Source organism: Dreissena polymorpha, chromosome 3, assembly GCF_020536995.1.
Source record: "Dreissena polymorpha isolate Duluth1 chromosome 3, UMN_Dpol_1.0, whole genome shotgun sequence".
NCBI classification, from domain to species: Eukaryota; Metazoa; Mollusca; class Bivalvia; order Myida; family Dreissenidae; genus Dreissena; species Dreissena polymorpha.
In genome coordinates, this window is record NC_068357.1 from 34,762,860 (window position 1) to 34,788,443 (window position 25,584).

At 35.3% G+C, this 25,584-nt stretch overlaps 2 protein-coding genes across 20 annotated transcripts in view; one reads left to right on the top strand and one right to left on the bottom strand.

Moving 5' to 3' along the window:
* LOC127873654 (serine/threonine-protein kinase NIM1-like) overlaps positions 1-7,673 on the bottom strand; it is a 66,185-nt gene extending 58,512 nt beyond the window's left edge. For all 19 annotated transcript variants that reach the window (XM_052417565.1, XM_052417556.1, XM_052417557.1 and 16 more), the window contains exon 1: positions 7,530-7,673. The gene's annotated coding sequence lies outside the window, so the exon portion shown is untranslated. The remainder of the gene's footprint in view (positions 1-7,529) is intronic.
* Positions 7,674-8,559: 886 nt separating this feature from the next.
* Positions 8,560-25,584, top strand: part of LOC127873657 (E3 ubiquitin-protein ligase HECTD3-like) — a 46,127-nt gene continuing 29,102 nt past the window's right edge. The window contains exons 1-8 of the mRNA XM_052417566.1: positions 8,560-8,953; positions 14,061-14,215; positions 15,080-15,311; positions 16,424-16,539; positions 17,302-17,415; positions 18,063-18,151; positions 23,508-23,673; positions 25,132-25,213. Coding sequence (XP_052273526.1) covers positions 8,675-8,953; positions 14,061-14,215; positions 15,080-15,311; positions 16,424-16,539; positions 17,302-17,415; positions 18,063-18,151; positions 23,508-23,673; positions 25,132-25,213 — 1,233 coding nt within the window. The 5' untranslated portion in view covers positions 8,560-8,674. The remainder of the gene's footprint in view (positions 8,954-14,060; positions 14,216-15,079; positions 15,312-16,423; positions 16,540-17,301; positions 17,416-18,062; positions 18,152-23,507; positions 23,674-25,131; positions 25,214-25,584) is intronic.

Sequence of the window (25,584 nt, forward strand, 5' to 3'; positions counted from 1 at the left end):
TTCAATTGACTGGCGAATAATAATTAAGTTTTGTGATCACAGTATGTACAGCCATTAAAATGTGTGAATTACTCAAATCGCGCAATGCAATATACTTACTATAAGAAAGGACCCGAACTGTTGTTTGTCAATTAGGTACCAATTAAGGGCTTCAATTTACTTGCGAATAATAATTTAGTTTTTGTGATCACAGTTTGAACAGACATTTAAATATGTGAATTACCCAAAAGTAACAGATGATATAAATTAAACAATCATCAAGGAATCATAATTCAAATCTGAAAATGCCACCAGCCCCTTCTGCAGTATGGAATACTTTACACGGTCTGTGGATAAGAAGACCGCAACGTGTAATGTGTGTAAACTTAGTTTTACATATGCGCGGTCTGCTACAAATCTGTGGAATCACTATAAAATAAATTTCTATGACACGATGTTTTTCATTCTATTTGTGCCCGATCACAGTATCGGTCATAGTATTAGTCGACAGCGATACAATTATTCGATAGCAACGTTAATAAACAGCCTCGTATTTAGCAAACGGATATAACTTACAAACCAATGGAAATTAACACATAACAAGGTAAAATCAATCCAGCCGTTTTATGCGAATATTCGAGTATTCGATTGAATGAATTTGCGAACATTCGAATACCGATATTGGTATTCGATGCCATCCCTATTGTAAACTAACACCCCACTGAGCCCCTTTTTCACAGTTTTCACCACTTAAACAATAGGCGCCAGCACAAAATTTTTTATTTACAAGGATTGTTGTAACGGAAGAAGAAGATGATGAAGATGAAGACAAGAAGAACTTTTTTCACCATTTTGGGAATGGGACCGGGGGTTTTCGGATTGTGAAATATCTGATTGTTTTTACTATAATTAGAAAATTGGTGTTTATTTTATTTTTGAAAATACTTTAAAATTGAGATTTAAATGAGTTTAAAATACTAACTCATTCCATACTACAGCCTTATCTCTAGGCAACCCCTATCAGTAATAGCCTTATGATATCTACTCCTAGATAATAAGTACCCTCATCAGCTCTGAATGCCTGACAGATTATCTGTTTATTGTTACTTTAAGGGGTGTGAAATTAGGAATATGGTGTTTTCTGTTGTTGTTACTTTGTTGACTGATTATGTGACTTATGTTTTATTATAATATTTTTAAATAAAAAATGTATGTAGTAATATTATCAAATTTTCGAAATCTTGCATATCTTATCAAATAAAAAACATTGAATTATTTCCAAATAATGTATCCAATACCATTGTTATTTATGTATACTATTTTTACAAATAGAAACTGTTTTAATGAATAATCTTAAAAGATTGTTTTAAAATAAAACAAAATTAATTATTTAATGACATAAAAACAATAATAAGATAGTGTTAATAATAAAAACTAACATCAATAGATAATAAAAAGCATAATTATGTTTCAATTGCAAGTAATTTTATGAAAAACATTTATAAAATCTGAGAACATCTTAATATGCTTATATTAGAACTTTATGAAAATTAAAATGAATACAAATAACTATCCTTAAAAAAAAAAAAAGAGTTACCTATACTTATTTTATTAATTTTTATCTTATTTTCACATGTTTAGACCAGAAATAGTTAATCAAAATCAATTTCCAAATTAAAAAAGTATTTGTTACAAGAATTTTCTTAGTTTGGAAAACTTACTGCAAATAAATAGCTGTTTCTTTAAATGCCAATATGAACAGACGTATTTTTAAGTCATTAGGCATTCAGAGCTACATCTCAGTTGTCGTATATTTACGACGCTAGGAATTCACACTGTAGATTATTGGACGCATATATATGACGCTAGGAACTCCACTGTAGATTATTACGACACTAGGGCTGAATGGGCTAAATTAACTATGGTTGAACTTACAGAGCTGATTTAGAGACGTAATGTTAACATTTATTTTTAAAACCTGGGGGTGGGGGTGGGGAGGGACCTGTCAAATGTGAATTCTAGGCACTTGGGGAAAAATATATACTTTTTGAGATTGATAATAGGGCAGATCTTCTGTCCAAAACTTTACAAAAACATTAAACAATCTTTATTTAGATTTGGGAAAAATAATAAACAATACAAATGCAAAAAAATATAATTGGACTTTTCCTTTGATTGTGTTGAATTTTGCAACAACAAGTTGATTGTTAAGATGAACCAATAAACATGAAGCACTTAATCAGTCTGGATGTCCAAGAAGTACCTTAATACTAATAGCAAATAAATATCCTTGATCCTTGATCCACGGACTCTTCGTCACAAGTGTCTCTTGGTATACATTAGTCTCTTGGTATATATTCCACACAGGTAATTTTCTCTCATGTATTTTATTGGACTTAGTTGTGGATGTCAGATCGGGGTTGGTCGCTGGCTGGCTGTTTTATCATGAATCTGCCTGTGGCTTTGATGTACTTAGACAGTTCAGATCTAATAGTTTCTCTCCAGCCTGGTATGTAGGGGTGCTTGTCTGTGTTAAGAAGTGTTTTGATATCAAGGGCCATAACTCCACATAGTTTGTTTAGTGCAACTAGTTTCCTTATACGGGCAAAAGCCCGCGAAGCGGGCGTTGACCGTTCATACATATGGGAATTTAGACATAATATTACATAGGAATACCACATATGGATACGTCTCAAAAAAATTTGCCACGCGACATATATTTTCGCGATGCTATTTATGAACTTTAACAAATCAAAAACACTTTGACATATGCTAAATCACATGTAAATACATACCTCAGGAAAAGTTATATCAATGACATCATAATTGTGTAGCGAATCGCACTAAATATTCTCGCATTATTTGTTTTTCTTCGCAACCGTTCCAGAATTAAGTCATTACTAAATTATCTCCCCTGAATGCTCTTCTTCAGTGGGTATAAGCCGAAGACTGGTTCACTACATATAGTGACAGTCTTTACCAAACACAATTTAGGTGAACATAACCCGTCTTTCATATATTGCCGAATCTCAGATTTCTGTCGAATTTATTTGCTTTGATCTTTTCGATATCTTATTATTATTATCCTGACAAATCACAAACGCTTGTTAAAAAATTACTTGTTTTAAACATTATAGTTGGCATCTCTATTCTTCCAGTATTCTCGCGGTATTTCAATAACGACACCCTACTGTTTATTTGTCGGAATATGTGACGCATTTTCCATTCGCTCTCAGAAAGCATTCTATACATAGATGGTGACGTCACTTCGTTATTGTCAGTAAGACCGGTGTGTACACAATGTCTCAGAAAGAAGTTTTACGTGTGATCATGAGCAATATTCTGGCAAGTTGTCGTTGTTATCCACCAGAAACACATTTATTCACAAAATTTACAGATATTCCGATCTAACTTTTTAGTCTTTTAGCTTTAATTTTTAATGTATTAACACCTCGTCTGCTCGCACTTTACCGAAATCCCCGAATGGTTACATATCACTATAATAAGTTCATGCCTAAAACCACAAAATCCGATACCGTTGGATGTTCGTACCACAATCTTACGTAAAAAATCTCCCAGATTCGAAATCAACAAAAAACAAGACATTTATAAATTGTCTGCATTATTGATCAAATTTTAAGATATTTGTTGGTTTTCCGTTTTTAGAAGCTGTTCTGCGAAGAAATCAACAAAGCAGGGATTCCTGAACTATCAAATTTCCAAGCTATACACACAGTTATTATCTGTGGTGATCTTTATTGGTTCTGTTTGTTTACTTGGATGGAACATGTGTGAACTTTTATAGAACTTTGAAAAGTCTATATATGTCTATCTTATATTCTATAAACAAAAATCAGCTATTGTATAATAAGATCAGATGTGCAAACAATGTCAAAGGGTTGTTAAATTAACAAATTGAAGGCAATTATGCTGAAAAAATATGAGAGTTCCCATGCAAATTTTGTCTGTATATCAACAAGTGTCTGCCGATAATTGTCAAACTAGTAATACAAAACTTACCACAAGTATGTAAAAGCACTAAGTACCTGTGATCATTTTTAGTAAGATAGTGTAATTCTAAACAGTAGCAAATAGCTTGTTTAGTAAATGCATAATGCAATTAATATGATTTCTGTTCTATTGTGTAATTAATAAATTGGTTGTTACTTGTTAATCCATGATAAATGTTTTATGGCTAGTACAAACCAGCAATGTTAATTTAGTAAAAGGTAATACAATAACACCACTTTGTAATTTCATATATGTAAATATTCTTGAAATGTAGGTTGATGACAGTGTTTTAGTTTTACTTATTTTGTAACTATTATTTTATGTGCAAATAAATGATGTGAAGTGTTTTGTATATCCGCACAATACCACATACCATTTTATATATGTACTGTGTTATGTGTTATTTGAATGTTTAAATAAAAAAAATATGGATGATATAACATGATGCATTCTAATATTTGCATTCAAATTGTAACTATAGAGCTAAGTGTATGCAGTTTAGACTGTGATTTTAGAATTGCTACAAAATGGCTATTTTTTTAGCGGTGACAAAATTTAAACTATTCAACAATAGTTTGCGAAAGAAAATTAGAAACCTGCAAGATACCTGTATTTATTAAATATTTTAATTGCGAATCTAGTATGTTGTTATGCTGTTACACATAATTATACATTGATAATAAATAAGAAGACAATTAGTGGTGTTAACGTTTCCCAACAGTAGAAATCATTCTTCTGATGAAGTCAGTGATATACAGACGAAAGCTCCAGGGATGGCTTTCAATACGTAGTGTGTGTTATTTGACAGTCTAAAACTTATTGGATTAAAAAAAAATCCTGTCAAATTTGTCAATCCTGTCAAATTTGTCAATCAAAATTGATTTGACACATCACATGATTTGAATTATGTTAAATCAGTGTACTGTATGCTAAATGCAACTGCTTTAGCAAGCTGTCAAGTTGAATTGAGACATTTGATGAAACAAACTGTTTCCTGGGTAGGACCAGTACTTAGTGTCTATATGACATACCATGACGTCGAAAGAGTACAAGACCTACTAAGTAGAACGAGAAATGTACTTCGACGTACAATTTTCACCGACCCTTGAGTGTTAGCCAATCAGAGGACACCTTACGTCTGTTGCTTTTAGAGATTTTTGACATTGAACATTATTGTTATTATTATTTATACCGAATTATGCGACTATCGACCGCTTACTCATAGATATTGTGCGTATTTATTAAACATTATTATTATTATAATTTATACCAAATTATGCGACTATCGACCGCTAACTCATAGATATTGTGCGTATTTATTGACCTGGCACGGCGGAATTAACCTCTGACTTATGCTAGTTATGGTAATCACAAAATACGACCAACGGGGAGTTTATAATAAATTATTTATCCCATTAATGCTTGGTAACTGGTTACCGTTGGGAATTTCCTACACAGTAATGCGCTGGACATTCGTGATACTCCGCCCGCATGATCATTTCATACACACAATATGCTGAATAATTTTAATTTTAAAAAGGTAACAATTGAATCTTCCTCAAATTTGTATATAATCTATTTCAATGCATTAAATACTTGAAACTTCTATGTAATGTTTTTTTTTCCATTCTGATATTTTTATTCATTTTGTCCTCAACTAAAAAAGAGATTTTAAACATTTATTATGAATAAATCTGAAGGAAAAGCGGCTCAAGAGACTAGTGTTTTGATTGGCTGTTCAGAAAATGTGTACATAGAAGTACAAACATGTATGTCGAAGTACAAATTGTACTTTGACGTACAAATATATACTTTGAAGTGTATTTTATATTCATGTTGATGTACAATTATTGTACTTCGATGTACATTTCTCTTTTTAACGTGTAGGTCTTCTTGACTTTCAACCCAAATGGTACGCCATAGTATGTCTTTAGGGTTATTTAAAGAATGCTCCCACTTAAAAGGATCAATACAGAGACCTCCCAGTGACTAAGCCAATTAGCAGACACCCCATCCACTATACCACAGACACCGAACCAGCTATAAATTCCTGTGGCTAGAAAAAAAATAAAATATATAAGATGCTAGATCTTTAAGCTTGGAACATGTAACTCGTTTTAAGAATGATTTTTTTGGATGCATTACTCAATTATTGCAACAATTATCATATTTTGAACACAATCATGTCCATATATTTATTACAAATACATGATAATCAAAAAAACTTGAAAAGCTTTTGCCCGTAAATTAGGTAGCACCTATATTATCATATTAACTCCTGGTTACAAATATGTGCAACAAGGAGTTATTAGGAAATATTTAAAAAGCTTATTTCATACATGCCATACGTCCCGGATTGTCCGGGACAGTCCCGGAAATGAAGAACTTGTCCCGCTGTCCCGGAAATCTGTCAAATGTCCCGGAATTTACAAAATCCATACATACATGTACCTTATCTAAGGATTAACTGCACCTCAAATCTGTGTATATCTGCAGCATCTCCATGACAATGCCTACCCGAATAGGCAGACTACGCTACGTGTCAAAATCGATCAATTAACAGGGGTCCTGTTATCATATCGATTGTCTCACGTTCGCGGTCAAACCGAAAAGGCGGCATTGTTTAATGTGGTTGTTAATTGACTTTTATCTACTACGTCATTATTTCCCGCTGCGTAAGGGCAAATGATAGTTGTTCACACATCTGAAGTCCAACATCGCTTATTAAAAAATTAAAAGCAGTTTATGTTCGCACGTTTAACCGACAAAGAAGTTGAGTAAAAAAGTAAGCATATAAAAACGTCATCCTTTCCGGATTTTAAGTTGACGATCTACCGGTACTGTTTTGTTGTATTTGTTTTATTGTGATTGGTTGTATGTATTGTGAATTGATTTGAGTTGACGATCTAACGATACTGTATTGATGTATTTTTTATTATATAAATGTTATAAATGAATAAAGGCGTATCAACAACTACGCGTTACACACCGGTCTTAATAACAATAACGCTGTGACGTAACCATCTATGTTTAGAACGCCTAACTGAAAGCACGTGGCTTGTATCTAGTAACGGAAGTAGTAATGTTTAATTTGACTTAAATAGATTTAATAAGTGGCTTTCGAACTTTTGCAATTAACGATGCGAAACAAAACAAAAAACGTACCAAAAATGCATATGTCTATAAATATCGCTACATTTTATACATGTCCCGCAAAATCGGTAAAAGTCCCGGACAATTTAACTCAATGTCCCGGAATTGGTCTGAAACATTATGGCATGTATGCTTATTTATATAATAAAAAAACAGAAGCAAGCAAAACTGACAGGCTAAAAATTTACTGACATAAGTCATAATTATATTGCCCCACATGTTATTGTCATTCACTAATTTTCCAACAAAACAACATTGTTGACCCATTTGAAAATTTATTGGTAGATGAACACTGACTTAGCTTATCATTACAGTAAAGTAATAACAATTACTATTGATATGCGCTGAACTTTTTAAATTTTGTAATTAAAATTATATATACTTACTTTGCAGTTGTTGTTGTTATTTTTGCAGCAAATAATCTGATAAATTCCGATTTGATTGAGGAATTCAGGAAGAAAATAACTAATGTCACCTATAGCAACAACTATGCCACTTTCAGGGGAAGCTACTCTGGATAATGGCTAAAATGCGGATCACAAATGTATTGCGGGTGTTTAAATAGTCAGTTAGTCAGTGCCATAGACAATGCGGATGAATAATTCTTAATATTCAATCAATAATCAAACACAACTTAATATTGTATAACGAAGTCTTTAAAGAGGCATTGAATTAAGTGAAAAGCTGAAAATGTTAAAGGGGCCTTTTCACAGATTTTGGCATTTTTTAACTTATTCATTAAATGCTTTATATCGATAAATGTAAACATTGGATTGTAAAAGCTCCAGTAAAAAATCAAGAATAAAATTAAAAAAAGGAAAAGAACATTGCCCGGAACAGGTTTCGAACCAGTGACCCCTGGAGTCCTGAAGTAAAAACGCTCTAGCCTACTGAGCTATTCCGCCGAGTACACGTAGTTGACGTATTTTATACCTTATATAAGCAATCTTCGTAGTTTCACAAAATTTAACGACAAAAACAGAACTCTCCAAATTATTCAATCGTTTCGCGTTGCAACGCTTTATAATTTTTAGGTTTTAAAATCGTCAAAAGATGCATATAATGGCTATATTAGACCATAGTAAATGTTCAGTATTACTGTTTCCTCACAATTATCATAACTAAAACGAAAATTTGCGAATCTGAAACAACTTTTTTCAATTTTGTCAATTTACCAAAGCGTGAAAAGATCCCTTTAAGTGTAAGACTTTTATTGTTGATATATTTGTAAACATATTAAAAGATTTATAAACACTTAACAAATAAACATAATGTAATAATAATAAGCAATATTCAGACACAATTTCAGCAGCTATCGAAATAAAAGATTTTAATTATTATTGTTTATGCAAGTTGTTAAACAAGAGTCCGACATATACGTATTCGCGATTTAGACATTTTTCAGCATTACATCCGGTAAAATGGTGGATGGATGACTACTTTTTCCAGGAAAATATGATAAATTGCGTTGAAACTCTGTATGTAATGTCAGTTATTGTTTTAACAAGCTTTTGATTGAGCCAACGACAAAATGAACTCTCCAAATAACAGGAAACGTCTGGCAAAAATCAGGTGCCTACAGGAATGTATTCAATGTTTTAAAGAAAAACGAAAACTTCCCGAGTCCCTATGTTATGTGGCTTCCGAAATTGTGTACAAGTGTTCTCCTAAATGTTTCATTCAAGTTTACAGTGAACCCTCGACAGAAAGCAAAAGAATCAGGGATTTGAATGCTTCATCAGACTCCTTAGTTTATGTGAGTGGTGAAGAAATGTGCAATGCTGGAGGAAAATGGCTCAAAGTTGTAAAGGTTTGTAGGAAATTACGGAATATCACGTGTTCATGCTTTACCCTACACAGTATGGCAAGCGAAATGCACATTAATTCCTTAAACCATCGTTTAACAGTTAACTATATAGTTAAGAGACTTTGAACCCGGGTTCAAAGTGCCGTTAGCACATTAATTCCTTAAACCCGAGTTCAAGACTTTGAACTGCGGTTCAAAGTGTTATAAAAAATAGATACAAATCTGTTATCTGAGACAACCAATCAGCAAAGCTTAGACCACAATTAGAAGGTAAATGCCGCGACTTCATTGGTCATTTCTTAACTATAGGGTTAAGAGACTTTGAACTGCTGTTCAAAGTCTTAAACTGCAGTTAAGAGGGGCGGAATGCACATTCATTATTTAACAGTTAATTATATAGTTAAGAAACTTTGAACCCGAGTTCAAAGTGCCGTTTGCACATTAATTCCTGTCTTAACTATAGGGTTAAGAGACTTTGAACTGCGGTTCAAAGTTTTAAACTGCGGTTCAAAGTCTTAAACTGCGGTTTAAAGTCTTAAACTGGGGTTAAGACGCGCGGAATGCACATTAATTATTTAACAGTTAACTATAGGGTTAACAGGGTTTTCATTAGGAGGTGGCCGGCGGCCGATTTGACCGCCTCGAATGTTATTTAGGCCGGCTAAAATTCTAAAAAAAAATATTTTAAAAATCGGCAAATGTTCACGACGATGACGAGATATTTAGTATTCGTTTATTAACTAATTGTCTGAAACTAAGTAAACAACCGTAACCGATGCTAGGTTAGCGCTAAGGAAAAAATATTAGTAGCCTAATTTCAGCACTACGATTATGACCCACATTATAACCTTATTTGCTCAATGAACGACATAATCATTATCATGAATCTATATAGGTATCAACAATGACTGTATTAAATTATCAATGAAGTCACATTTAAATAAATTATTTGTTACCTGAAATCAAATAATTTCATGTTTTTTTTAAATTTTCATTTATATTTATTTTCATGCACTGGCATAAACAGTATACAATGTTAGAACTTTCAGATATGCCCCGGTCTTTGATTGGGATTTGCATGCGTAGAACTTGTCATTGCAGACAACAGCAATAATTTCGCGCTCTTTTTTTATAACACGGGTTTTACATGGCATAACGGTATTAATGCATAGTAAATAGTTATTATCACCTGGCTGTAGAAAAACGGTGTAAATCAGTTCTACAAATAGACATGATACAATATACATGCACTGGATTTAATTTGTTACCGCATCAAATTATTAACGGGTTTTGTTTTTCACAATTTACTCGCCGTAAGTAATTTTACACTGCTCACCAATTGCAATTAACTTCTCATAATTAATGAGTGTTTACAGTACGGTAAATAGGTGTGATGATGATGCCCGAAACTGCCTTTAATGTACTGCTTTATTACCGGTTTTATATCACGTATTAATGCTACAGCTGTGATTCATTGTTAATAAACCTGCGATAAACGCTTACTATGTGACTGATGTCAATCAAAAATAATAATTGCTATATAACTCCGCCTCCATAAACATTCTCGTAACTGATTGGACGTTAAATATAACAGTTTGGAAACTGGAAAGTTACCCGAAAATTTCCTGTGATGCATCTGTCAGCATACATGACTGTGTTATGTGGCTTGAATATACGATACGGGCATCCGGTTATCTCTTATCAATAGACTATCTATTACCACCTGGAGCTTTTATGGCGATTACATGTGGAAATCGGTACCGAGTTCTCTTTAAAAGTAGGGAATATTATATACTTAAAGAGAAATATCAGGGTTTTTTTGCAATCACCATTTTCATTTACATTTTAAACTTAAATCGCCAGCTGAAAGATTCAATCGCCTTTGGCGATTTTGGCGATCGGAAACGCTAACATAGCCGATGTAAACTGCTTTCTCATTGGTCGTTTCGATATAATTGTCCAATCACGAAGCGGGTAACATGAGTGTACGACTTTGATTGAAGGTCACGATCTGATGTCAACATGTCTAAAAAAAGAAAAATAAATGAATTTTTATTTTGTGTTTCGCGTAAGAACGATAGTTCGCTGTTGAAGTTATTTTATTCCAGTTTTGTTTACGTTTATCATTTGCCGGCACCTCCGGATGAATGCACTTTCCTGTTACATTTCGGTTTTATTTTCCACAAATTTCGTTGATGTTTGGTTCCGATCATGCCGATGTTTGGTTTCTCCGCGAAGTTTTGAACCTCCGAACGGTAAGTGGATTTAATTATAACCACATTTTACAGGAGGGTGAGTATTTCATTAGGATAAATGAAACTCATGAGCCCCAAACTCTCCTGGTATTTTCATGATTAAGGTCGGAGTTGGCCTTGGCACAATGCCTAAAATGCTAAATATATTGAATTGGCACTGCAATGTTTAGCTTTGTCCAAATTTGTATTGGAAAAATTGGCCAAAAGACGCTTCCTCTGCAACATATTTAAATCCTAAGATTGCCTCAGCTAGGGCAACCTATGCACGATTTTTTTGGAAAATCTGCATTGTCAAACTGCCAAATGTTTCTTAAAATTGCTATGCTAGGAGAACCTATTCCCAAATTTTATGCATCTTTTCCAGTGGGGCATCTGACAAAATGTTAATGTCATCTATGATCTTGCACAGTGTCTTCTATATTTAATGGGCCATTTATGCTCTTCTTTAAAAAAAGTTCAAAAGTAAAATGTAATCTGAATTGAAGTTTAAAAGTAAAATTCAATCTGAAAAAACATGCTGCATTTCCATATTGATTATTTTACTATTTAAGTCCTGAAGCCAATCAGCATATCAAGTAAGCAGTCAAGCTGTGGCTAGACAAGAAGGAGAGGCGGAAGATTCCCCCGAAGCAGGCAAGGGTCTCAGCATCAGCACCAGTTCTTTAACTTGTGGATGCTGGGGTCCAAACCGATGTTACTGAGAGGAATGATGAGCTGAGCCTGATTAAGACGGCTGTCGATATAGCCATACAAAAACTTAACCTAGCATCAAAAAGATATGACTCAGAATCAGATAGTGAATCATAGGATGATGATTTTTGTGGCAACTTGCTTAGAATCACATCAAACTTTATTTTGGAAAATTAATTATTAAAAGTCGAATTGGTGTTACATGTTTTAATGTTTTTTATACATGTATATTTGTTTTTATCAAAATCTTGATAATTGCAGAGTTGATGTAAACTGATGACTTTATTTTTTCTTTACCATTCACATAAATATCCTCTATTGTAACTGAGCAAAATCATGTAAATTATGTGCCCAAAATCGCTCAGAAGCCAGGATTTGGCACCGAATCGAACCCCCCTAGCAACTCGCACCTTCGGTGCTCGCACAAGTTGGCCTCCTCAAATAACTCAAAAGCCTGCTACAAAAAATCCTAATGAAAACGCTGGGTTAAGAGACTTTGAACCCTTAAACCCGAGTTCAAGAGTTTGAACCGCGTTCAAAGTGTGTCTAAAAATAGATATCTACATAATTCAGAGACAACCGATCAGCGGAGCTTAAACCACAATTAGAAGGCAAATTTCCCGATTTCATTGGTCTTTTCTTAACTATAGAGTTAAGAGACTTTGAACCGCGGTTCAAAGTCTTGAACCCGGGTTAAAGGAATTAATGTGCAAACGGCACTTTGAACCCGGGTTCAAAGTCTCTTAACTATATAGTTAACTGTTAAACCATGGTTTAGGAATTAATGTGCATTTCACTTGCCATAACAAAGAGTGTTAGCTATTTCATTTACTGAACTGTCATTTTTAGATTTAAGTGAAGAGATTTCTTTGAAACTGCAGTAACACTACGCGATCCGTGATTTTTGCATGCATCTCACATGACCGCGATCTATGCAACATGACAAATCGCAGTGATTCCAAGCGTGATTCACCTTTTTCCGCGATTTGCTTTGAAGGTTACACTTACATACATGTAACATATACACTAACATTATACATTGCAATAATAAAGCTTTTGTTGTTGTATACAATGGGCGTATGAGCTAAAAATACTCCTTCCTTTCACGCATTGTTGTTGACTTCCGAAAAGTATAATTATGCTATAATTATTTATTTTTTGTTTCAGGCTCCAATGCAGATAACTCGTGTTACTCTGGTTTCTTTCTGAGCGTTGTACAAAAATTGATTCACAATGCTTGATATGCCGGATTTACATTACTGTTCTATTTTCAACTATATCTTAACATGGCATCTTGCAATATATTGATGTTGATGTATTCTTTTGACCTTGCAGTCAAGGATAACCCATGAAAGTGCAAGCAATTATTTCCAATGGGGTTGTTTGGTTTTGTGCTAAAGAGACAGCAAGCAGAAGAGACAGTATTGGGATACAAGAAATCCGGGTGGGATACCCTAGCTCTTTGCGAATAGATCCCTTGGTTATTTTACGTGCTCAGTGTATAGCACAGATACACGCGATAATTACCTGGGTTTCATTCCAGGACATCTCTAGTTGGGTGGGAAACACTTGAAGCATTTCTGAAATTTCCAGTGCCCCGGCCGGGAATTGAACCGGGAACCTCTGGAATGGTAGACCAGAGTGTTACCACTCGACCACCACACCACTGCACCAACATATAATATGTTGGTCTTATGTTGTTGTTATTAATCTGAAATAGGAAATTCGGCAATCCGGAACAAAGATGGCGATACGATCACAGCTTGTTTTATCTGACTTCATTGAAAGTTCCATGGTGCAAAGTTTACCATAGGATTATTTTTCTCAAAGAATTCACTCTGCCCACCCTGTTTCTTTTCAGGACCCTTACCACATTGTTTTTCTGGCTGAACTGAATTTTTGATCAAGTACTCATTCATCAGTCAACTAGATAATTTTACTAATTTTATGTTAACCCTTACAGCGTTGGAACTGAATTTTAAAGGCCTTTGCAAACAGTTTGGATCCAGACTGTTTGCTTTTCTGATAGTATTCTTTGAAAAAAATCGAAGAAAATGCTAATTTTAGAAATTCAGCAGACGACATTTTAGCAGATGACAAATTTCCCAGCATGCAAAGGTTTAAAACATATATGCTTTTAGATGAATGATATGTTTATGTTTCAGTTTAAAAGCACTGCTGGTGCAGAAGACATTGTATTTGACACAGATGCCTGGTTTTTGCTGTACAGCACCAAAACCCCCACAGAAGATTTACTTTCACTGCAAGAAGTTTCACCTTCAGTCCCGAAGGATTCCCCGTGCAAAGTGGTGATCAACAAGTAAATGTGATATTATAGTGTTTGAATGACTAACTCTTTCGCATATCAGAAGCAACGTGAAAATGGCGTTTGCAACCAGCATTAAACCAGAACAGCCTGCGAGTAACTCGCAGTCTGTTCAGGTTTTGGGCTGTTTGCTGGTCATCAGGATCTAATGGTTTGAAATGAAGCCTTTAAAACTTGAATTTAGTAAGAAAGGTGTTTAATTACCTGGTTTATGTAACTTTGGAAGGAACTACAATGCATCAAAATAGGTATCTAAGTGGTAAAGGGTTAAATTTAAATAAGCAGCTTTTAAAATTCATATTGAGTGGTGCTCTGGGAAAATAGAGCTTATTGCATGTTTGTAAAGAAAAGTGTCATCTCAGATTAGCCTATTCAATTCACAAAGGCTAATCAGGGATGATACTTTCCGCTTTAATTGAATTTTTCGTTGAAAAGAAGTCTCTTCTAAATAAAAATCCAGTGAAGGCGGCTAATTTTGAAAAGCTTTGAATACAAAAACAACCACATTTTTTGTCCACAATTGGTGAACATTTCTACTGAATGCAAGTGTAGCTTTTTAATGTTTTTCAAGGCTGTTTTGGAAAATAATAGGTAGAAAAACTAGGCAGCTTGATGCTTCTTAAAGCAAGTATACTAGTTTGTCGAGACATTTTTAGGCTTAAACAAAATGAATTAAAGAAAAAAAATTGGTGCATGGAAAATAGACCCTGCTAAACAATAAGCATAATTATTTTTGTTTCATTTTTTTTTAATTTAGGTGAGGCATATCCAACAATGAATGCCATTTTGTTGTGGTGTAAACATTCTTAAATCAAATCTCAATCCAATGTGGGTAAAAGTGCTTTTTAAACCTTTCAGGTGGATGGATGTAGTGTGTCACCATTTCTCGTTAGATTTACGAAAGAAGAATGTTTATGTGACGCCACCTGATATATGTGCCGTATCCAGACTTCAGACAGTACCAGTAAACTGGAGTATAGAACATGATGAAGCATTAGTGAGACTTATGTCCAAATATGTTTCACCTGATAATGGTCAATTAGGCGCCATAAAAAACTATGTGGATGCAATTGAAGTTTCATCATTTATCGTAAGTATGATATTGTAATCTTTTGAAACAGTTTGGCTGTGCTCTGCGAAAAGGGGGTTTCATGCATGTGCAGAAAGTGCCGTCACAGATTAGCCTGTGCAGTCCACACAGACTAAACAGGGACGTCACTTTTTGCCAAAACTGGATTTTTGCAAAGAAGAGACTTTCTTTAAACAGAAATTATTATAAAAGCGGTAATGTTAGTCCCTGATAAGCCTGTGTGGACTGCACAGGCTTATCTGGTGGAATGACACTTTACGCACATACATTAAACATCTTTTCACAGAGCACGGCCCAATTGTATTCTTATTTTGGTACAGTGCTCTAATCCTTCCCAGTCTGTTTTAGCGCCTTTTCTGTGGAGCACTCTAGTATTCCTTGAATTGCATAAAAAAACGTATATATTAGAATAAGTATTAGCAGTTTGTTTGCTCTCACTATAATATGAAACAAGTTTAATTGGATTAAAATTCATATCAAGAGAAAATTCTAACACAAGCATATCTAAATCACTTGGAATTTAACTTTGCATACAATAAGTTAAACCTGTAAATGCTGCTGAAATTTTTCAAATTTTACCGTTTGTAATTTTTAGCTCGGCGTTTTCGGAGAAAACCCCCAGGTATTGTCATTGCCAGGTCGTCGTGTTGTCAGCTTTCTGATGTCCTACAACTTTGAAACTGCATTTGTAGATGAACCTTGATGAGTTATACATGTCACACCCATTTAGGGGTCACTAGGTCAAAGGTCAAGGTCACTGTGAGCTCGTAAAAAAAAATATATTCAAAACTGCACCCGTAGCCGAGCATGGCACCCGTTATGCGGTGCTCTTGTTTTCTACAAGTTTAGTCACCCTTTCCCACTCAGAAGCTCATTGAAAACAGCTAAATGCAAACAGCATTAAACCTGAACAACCTGTGAGTACCTCGCAGTCTTTTCATTTTGTATGCTGTTTGCTGCTCATTAGTGGCTTTAGGGTTGGAAATGAAGCCTTTAAATCTTGAATCCTTTAATAAAGGTCTTAAATTTCTTTGATTTTCTAAGGGACTTTAACCCATCTCAGAGCGTTAAAGAGTTAAGTCATTCATGACACACTTTCTTCTATCTACCAGGGAGACTACGGTGCCTCCTGTTTAACTGACGGAGACCCAGAAACATTTTGGGAGAGTGATGGCACAGCAGGTCGACATTGGATCAAACTTAAAATGAAGAAAGGAACAATAATTAAGTAAATGTCATAGGAGGTTTTGACTTCATGTGTTTTTCCCTCTACCTTTTTGGTCAAGGTGGAAAAATAAATTATTCATGGAGTTGTCAGTAGTAGTTGCACAATGTCTCTATTTATTGCCAAGATGCTTAACTGAAATTATCCAGATTTTAAAAACATTAAGCTTCTATGCATCCCCATTCACAATAAATGAGTTACTTTTGCGCTCCATTGGCCTGAAGACAAAGTTCTCAACGGTATAGTATTGTGCTAACTTTTGTCACTGTGTTTAGTTACCAAAAAAACATGGCTGCCAGATGCAGGTATGTTTTCTTAATTAGTTAATATGGATTTGTAAAGACTAATAAAAATAAATACTGTGAAAAAAATCTTCTTGTCTGCGTCTTCTTTCTTGGAATTCATTAAAATTATTTAAAGTCATTTTACAACCTGGCTGATAGTGATTGTTGATAAGAGTTGTGTTTGTCGATTGTGAACGTTTTACTGTCTGCATCCACTGTGGAAATTAAGCAATCTATTATGATGCACTAAACTGAGACACTTTTGGACATACATGTATCTATGTGAGATATGGATTTAGTGAGATTAACCCTGCATGAGTAGCTTTCAAACAGAATTTCTTCACAGACGTCAAGCAATAGTTGAACATTGTACCTTAGAAACAAAAATTTGTCTAAATACGCTGGCTTTTGATACCTTCTAATTAATATCTGTAAGATTCAAATAGACATTTTAGAAACCAAATGTCATGTTCTTTTACAGAAAACTACAGATTTGCTTAGACAGTTCGGATGATAACTACCTCCCGTCAAAGATTGTGGTGAAAGGTGGAGACTTGAGTAATGGAAAAATTCTCAACGTGGTCAACATAGACTGGTAAGCATGGAATTTAAATTATATACTGTTGTGCCATGTACAAAAAATTGGCAAATATGTAACATGTAGAATTTTTTTGAAATATTCTTTTTGGCTGCACAATTTTCTTAATAAGAACATATTTATGAGTGAAAGTGTTTTCTTTCTGATTCAATTTTCCACTATTAAAAAAATATTAGTTGCTTTGTTGTATCAGAGACAATACAATAATGACATTATCTCAGAAGATTCCAAATAATAAGCATTTGTCACTAAAAATTATGTTAGTTTTTCAATCCATTGGAGCAAGATACTAGTAATCCATATGTGTTATTTAGAATAGGTCCTTTTACTGGACCCTGGTTATGACATTAACAAAATCACTGTACATATGAGCCTCTGGGAAAACAGAGCTAAATACATGCGCATAAAGTGTCGTCCCAGATTAGCCTGTGCAATTTGCACAGGCTAAGTCGGGATGACCCTGTCCACCTAAACTGGATTTTGATTTAAGGAGACTCCCTACAAATTTAAAATTCCATAACTTCTAAAAGTGTTGTCCCTGATTAGCCTGTGCTCAGGGTAATTTAGGAGGACATTTTATGCACATCCATTACGCCAAGTAAACCCAGAACGAGGCTCACGTCAGATCCACTGATTGTTTCCAGGGAAACAGAAGAGGCTGGGACACACACCATCTTGTCAAACATGACTGAGCATTATCAGTGGGTCACTATCAAGATCAAGGACTGCAAAGGTACCCTTGAATATATGCACTTTTATTTAAAAATCAATTATAGCCAAGGTTTTATCCCATATTCAAAGCATGTTAATAAAATAAGTCCATGTGACCTAAACTTAACTGTATTTCCATAGTTATCAATATAGCAAACTATGCAGTTTAATGATGACATTATAGAATTTTCAAGACTTTATTTCATGTTGTTTGTAATTTCTGGGTATTTGATTAGATTTATTTTCTTAAGAAAGACTGCTGGGTAGATTTGAGTGTTGATTTAGGATAAGTTCATTAACTCTGCATTTCCATAAGCTTTAGATTCAGTGGATTTTTTATCCCTTACTAAATAAACCTTTTTTTAATTTAACACTAATTAATTATTCTTTATGTGTTGAAATTGTTCTATGCATATATTTATTCTTATGTTAAAGTGATAAAACAACATTAATAAACACTTTTTAGCTCGACTATTATTTATGAAATATATATAGTAGAGCTATCCTACTCACCCCGGCGTCGGCGTTAGCGTCTGCGTGCAAATGTTAAAGTTTTCGTACTACCCCAAATATTTTCTTTCTCCCTTGACATATTGCTTTCATATTTTGCATACTTGTTTACCAACATGACCCAAACCTATAAACAAGAGCAAACAACTCTATCAAGCATTTTGACATAATTATGGCCTCTTTTCCACTTAGAATATGCAGCAAATGTTAAAGTTTTCGTACTACCCCATTTATTTTCATTGTCCCTTGACATATTGCTTTTATATTTTGCATACTTGTTAACCAACATCACCCCAACCTATAAACAAGAGCAAACAACTCTATCAAGCATTTTGTCATAATTATTGCCCCTTTTATACTTAGAATATGCATATTAATGATAAATCTATGTTAAAGTTTGCGTACTACCCCAAATATTTCCTATATCCTTTGACATATTGCTTTTATATGTTGCATACTTGTTTACCAACATGACCCCAACCTATAAACAAGAGCAGACCACTGTATCAAGCATTTTGACATAATTATGGCCCCTTTTACACTTAGATAATTGAACCTTTTGCTTAAATTGCCATTACTTCTTTATTTATGATCACATTTTATGATAACTTTGACAAAACAACACTTACCTGAATACCACAATGGATTCCAACCAAACCATACCCCACGCCCCTACCAGAATCCCTCCCCCCCAACCATCAACCCCCCCCCCCAAAAAAAAAATTGTTTTTAACATCGTCTTATAAATTACCACACCCCACATTATACCCCCCTCTCACCCCCACTCCCCGTACCCCCCCCACCTCCCCGTACCCCCCCCCCCCCCACCAAATTTTTTATTTTTTTAAACATCGTCTAATAAATTACCTCAGCCCACATTATACCCCCTCTCAGTCCCCACCCCCCAACCCCCCCCACCCCCCCCAAAAAAAATTATTTTTTTTAAACATCATCTAATAAATTACCAAACCCCACATTATACCCCCTCTCACCCCCCACCCCACTACCCCCCCCCCCCCATCCCCCCCCCAATTTTTTTTTTTAAACATTATATATTAAATTACCACCCTCCCCCCTCGCACCACCCCCTACCTACCCCCCCCCCCCCCCCCCCCCCCAAAAAAAAAAAATTTTTTTTGTTTTCCTTTTTTTTTTTTAAAGATCGTCAAATAAATTATTGAATATGAACAATTTCTCCATGATGGCATACATTATACTGTCAAGCACTCAAATAGTCGAGCGCGCTGTCCTCTGACAGCTCTTGTTAGCTCACCTGAACACAACGTGCTCATGGTGAGCTTTTGTGATCGCTTTTTGTCCGTCGTCTGTTGTCTTGTTAACTCTTTAGAGGCCACATTTATTGTCCAATCTTCATGAAATTTGGTCAGAAGATTGGTTTCAATGATATCTTGGATGAGTTCGAAAATGGTTACGTTTGCTTGAAAAACATGTCTGCCAAGGGGCGGGGCATTTTTATGCCCCCTTTCGAAGGAAAGGGGGCATATAGTGATTGGACTGTCCATCCGTCTGTCTGTCTGTCTGTCTGTCTGTCTGTCCACCTGTCTTTCCGTCACACTTTGCGTTTAAGTTTCGAAAAATGCTAATAACTTCTATGTGATATAACCTTCATATTTGGTTTGCATGTGTATATGGACGAGGCCTTTCCATAGCAAATTTTTTTTCACCCTGTGACCTTGACCTTGAACTTAGGGTCCGCGTTTAGGTTTCGTAATCTGCGTTTAAGTTTCGAAAAATGCTCATAACTTCAATGTCCCTTGAGATAACCTTCATATTTGGTATGCATGTGTATATGGACGAGGCACATCCATACGCACAACAATTTTCACCCCTGTGACCTAAACCTTGAACTTAGGGTCCGCGTTTAGGTTTCGAAATCTGTGTTTAAGTTTCGAAAAATGCTCATAACTTCTATGTCCCATGAGATATAACCTTCATATTTGGTATGCATGTGTATATGGATGAGGCCTTTCCATACGCACAAAAATTTTCACCCCTGTGACCTTGACCTTGAACTTAGGGTCCGCGTTTAGGTTTCGAAATCTGCGTTTAAGTTTCGAAAAATGCTCATAACTTCTAAGTCCCTTGAGATATAACCTTCATATTTGGTATGCATGTGTATATGGACGAGGCCTTTCCATACGCACAAAAATTTCATCCCTGTGACCTTGAACTTAGGGTCCGCGTTTAGGTTTCAAAATCTGCGTTTAAGTTTCGAAAAATGCTCATAACTTCTATGTCCCTTGAGATATAACCTTTTTATTTGGTATGCATTTGTTTATGGACAAGGCCTTTCCATACGCACAAAAATTTTCATCCCTGTGACCTTGACCTTGAACTTAGGGTCCGCGTTTAGGTTTCGAAATCTACGTTTAAGTTTCGAAAAATGCTCATAACTTCTATGTCCCTTGAGATATAACCTTCATATTTGGTATGCATGTGTATATGGACGAGGCCTTTCCATTCGCACAAAAATGTTCACCTCTTTGACCTTGACCTTGAACTAAGGGTCCGCGTTTAGGTTTCGAAATCTGCATTTAAGTTTCGAGAAATGCTCATAACTTCTATGTCCCTTGAGATATAACCTTCATATTTGGTATGCTGAGGCCTTTCCATAAGCACACAAATTTTTACCCCTGTGACCTTCACCTTGAACTTAGGGTCCATGTTTAGGTTTTGAAATCTGCGTTTAGGTTTCGATTAATGCTCATAACTTCTATCAAAGCTTTTATAGGTGGCATATGTCATCCTATGGTGACAGCTCTTTTTTTATGCCCCCGAAGGAGGGCATATAGTGCTCGGACTGTCCGTCCGTCTGTCCGTCTTTCCGTCACACTTTGTGTTTATTTGTTATTAATTTGCTTAATCGGTTGCAAATGGTGCCTTTGGCTTTGTGAGTTTTGGATTTCAATGGTCTTTTTAGCTCGAGTATTATATATGAAATATATATAGTGGAGCTATCCTACTCACGTCGGCGTTCCGTTTCCATTAGCGTGCAAATGTTAACGTTTTCGTACTACCCCATTTATTTTCATTGTCCCTTGACATATTGCTTTCATATTTTGCATACTTGTTGACCAACATCACCCCAACCTATAAACAAGAGCAGACAACTCTATCAAGCATTTTGTCATAATTATTGCCCCTTTTATACTTAAAATATGCATATTATTGATAAATCTATGTTAAAGTTTGCGTACTACCCCAAATATTTCCTATATCCTTTGACATATTGCTTTTATATGTTGCATACTTGTTTAAATGATATAATTATAATTTCTTTGATGTTCATTACATACCTGTGGACTTATGTCCATAAATACATGATCAACTCTGGCTATGATCTCTTTTAAACCACAGGCCTTGGTTGTCAGTGATGTCTGACATGGTCATAATTGACTGTGAGACCCTTCCTGCTCCCCCCCCCCCCTGGTTGGATTGGACAAATTTCAAGGGAAGTAATAACCTTTAAAGGGAGATGATTTCTATACCTGCCAAATGATAAATGGAAATGTTATTTCAATGCGGCGCAGTAGGGGGCAAACACATCTCTTGTTCCTTATATGGCTATAGTAAAATCTTGTTAACACTCTAGAGGCCACAGTTATTGTCTGATCTTCATAAAACTTGGTCAGAAGATTCATCCCAATAATATCTTGGACGAGTTCGAAAATGATGCCGGTTGGTTGAAAAAAATGGTCGCCAGGGGGCGGGGCATTTTTCCTTATATGGCTATAGTAAAACCTTGTTAACACTAGAGGCCACATTTATTTTCCGATCTTCATGAAACTTGCTCAGAAGATTTGTCCCACTGATATCTTGGATTAGTTCAAAAATGGTAACCTTTGCTTAAAAAACATGGCTGCCAAGGGGCGGGGCATTTTTCCTTATATGGCTATATAAGGCTATAGTAAAATCTTGTTAACACTTTAGAGGCCACATTTATAGTCCGATCTTCATGAAACTCGGTCAGAAGATTCATCCCAATAATATCTTGGACGAGTTCAAAAATGATGCTGGTTGGTTGAAAACATGGCCACCAGGGGGGCGGGGCTATTTTCCTTATATGGCTATAGTAAAACCTTGTTAACACTCTAGAGGTCACATTATTTTCCGATCATCATAAAATTTGGTCAGAAGATTTGTCCCAATGATATCTTGGATGAGTTCGAAAATGGTTTTGGTTGCTTTAAAAACATGGCCACCAGGGGCGGGGCATTTTTCCTTATATGGCTATATATGGCTAAAGTAAAACCTTGTTAACACTCTAGAGGCCACATTTATTGTTCAATCTTCATGAAATTTGGTCAGAAGATTGGTCTCAATGATATCTTGGATGAGTTCGAAAATAATTATGTTTCCTGTAAAAACATTGCTTCCAAGGGGCGGGGCATTTTTCCTTACATGGCTATAGTAAAATCTTGTTAACACTCTAGAGGCCACATTTACTGTCGGATCTTCATGAAACTTGGTCAGAAGATTCATCCCGATAATATCTTGGAAGAGTTCAAAAATTATGCCGGTTGGTTGAAAAACATGGCTGCCAGGGGGCGGGGCATTTTTCCTTATATGGCTATAGTAAAACCTTGTTAACACTCGAGAGGCCACATTTATTTTCCGATCTTCGTGAAACTTGGTCAGAAGATTTGTCCCAATGAAATCTTGTTATCTCAGGTGAGTGACTTTGGGCCTTTCAGGCCCTCTTGTTTATGCACACTTTTGTTCAACAGTAAGCAATCTTTTTGAAATCTCTACTGACTAGATAGTGCATGTTTTATATACATGTTCTCATAGAGAATGCCTTTTAGCAACAGGGTATGGCGTGACTTGTTACCAAATGTTGATTTCAGCTGGTGGAATCGATACCCGAATACGTGAGTTGAAGTTAGTCTCAACCGAGGAAAGAACATTAGGATTTTATCGTGACTTTTTTCGTAGTGAAAACCTAGTCCGATTTCCCATCCTGGAAACCTACTCAAACGAGGAGCTTTATCATCGCTCTCAGGTGCTACAAAGGTATTCTACCTAGTTTTCAGTGTGCGCAAGCTCGTGCAAAAATAGGTCTAATGCCAAAAGCGGACAGTCTGGGCAGGATTTATCTTTTCTTTTATAAAGTCAAGTGTTTGTGTCCTAAATAGCAGTCATGGTAGCTTCAAACTAGACTGTGCAAACAGGCTAGAAGTTCTGGAGCTGCTCTTGCTGCATGTGGCATAAGACCCATTTTCGCATGGCACATATATACTATATAGTATATACTATTTCTTCATCAAAATACTTGTGCCTGCTTCTTGTATAACAATGTGACTTAAACATGCATTGGATCTATGGGAAAATCGATCCCATTAAAAAAAGTGTAATTGTTCAGTTTGTGAAATTAAAATCAAAGATACTATAATTATATTGTGTGGTGTCTTACAGTGTAGATTAGACTTCATATACATTTCTCAAAGAAGAGAAATTCCTAGCAAAAACCCAAAGGTCATTCTTATTCATTTGCAATATTAAACAGACCTTTTGTATTTAATATACACTTGTGACATTTTTTGGAAATGTTCATAGCAACTGTATGTTTCATAGAGGTTTGAATATTAAAGTTCGTTATTTACTTCTGCCTTATATTTGGAATAAATAGTGAAAAGGTAAAAAAAATAGCTAGTGAAACTTAATAAATTTTATAAACTGTTGCAATTTAGCGTCTGATAAATATGGCCGTATAGAGTGATTGTATGTTTTCCTTGTGGCTAAGGATATGAAATCAGAGAGGACATGGGATGTTAAATACCACCAGATAAGTATATATACGCATTTGTAGTCCCTTAGAAAGTTAAATTTATTTAACTTTCTTACGAGATTCAAGTTTTAAAGGTTTCATTTCCAGTCCATTTGTTGTTTGTTAGGTGTGTCCGCATTAAATGTTATGAGCTTATGGAGCGAAACAGCATTTTGAGGCCTTTACATTGAAACATAAGGATGACATCTACATGAAAGGTTGATTCAGTAGACACTTTCCATATCCAGTGAGTCCCACATTTCTGAGTTTACTTGCTCTCGAACAAGTGATGTTTCAGAGCAAGTTCTAATTTATGTATGTTTATGGGTCTTGCATCTTGATAATATTTGAACCAGTCTCTTGGAAAATAGGGTTTAATGCATATGCATAAAGTGTCATCCCAGATTTGGCTATGCAGTAAGCACACTCTAATTGGGGACGACTTTTTTAATTTGATTTTGATTTAGAAGAGACTTCCTTTAAGGGAAATATTCCACAAAAGCTGAAATTGTTGTCCCTGATTAGCCTTTATAAACTGCACAGGCAAATGTGGGAGAACACTTTATGCACAGGTATTAGGCCCCTTTTTACTAGAACAGGGCTTTATTCTAATTGACTGTCCAGAGTCAACCAGGGATATGTGTGAATATCAGAGGCATTGCGTTTGTTAGTTTCTATACCAAACTTTTTTGTTATCATTACAGGTTTATGGAGATTGTTGACTGTGTGTTGTTGTACATTGTGCCAGCTTGGGAATTCTCTATAGGATCCTACAGTTCACTAGAGGTATGTATGCCTATTGTATTAATTGATCCATGTACTTATAAAACTGAGCATTGTGCATATGTATTAAGTGTCTTCTCAGCCTGTGCAGACCGCGCAGGCTAGTCAGGGTAGACTGCGCAGGCTAATCAGGGTGACACTTTCCACTTTCAGTATGTATTTTGTTTAAAGGATTCCTCTTCTTAGCAAAAGTCCAGATTAGACAGAAAGTGTTGTTTCTGACAAGCTTGTGCAGTCCAGTTTTTACAAAACTTTATCAATTTGAAGATGAAAGCGTACTTTGTAACAGACTGAATCTGATATGTTGTGCATTCTGTGTCTAAAGGTGTTTTATTTACTTTGGAATCACTTAAGTAAGTTTGCACAATTCAAAT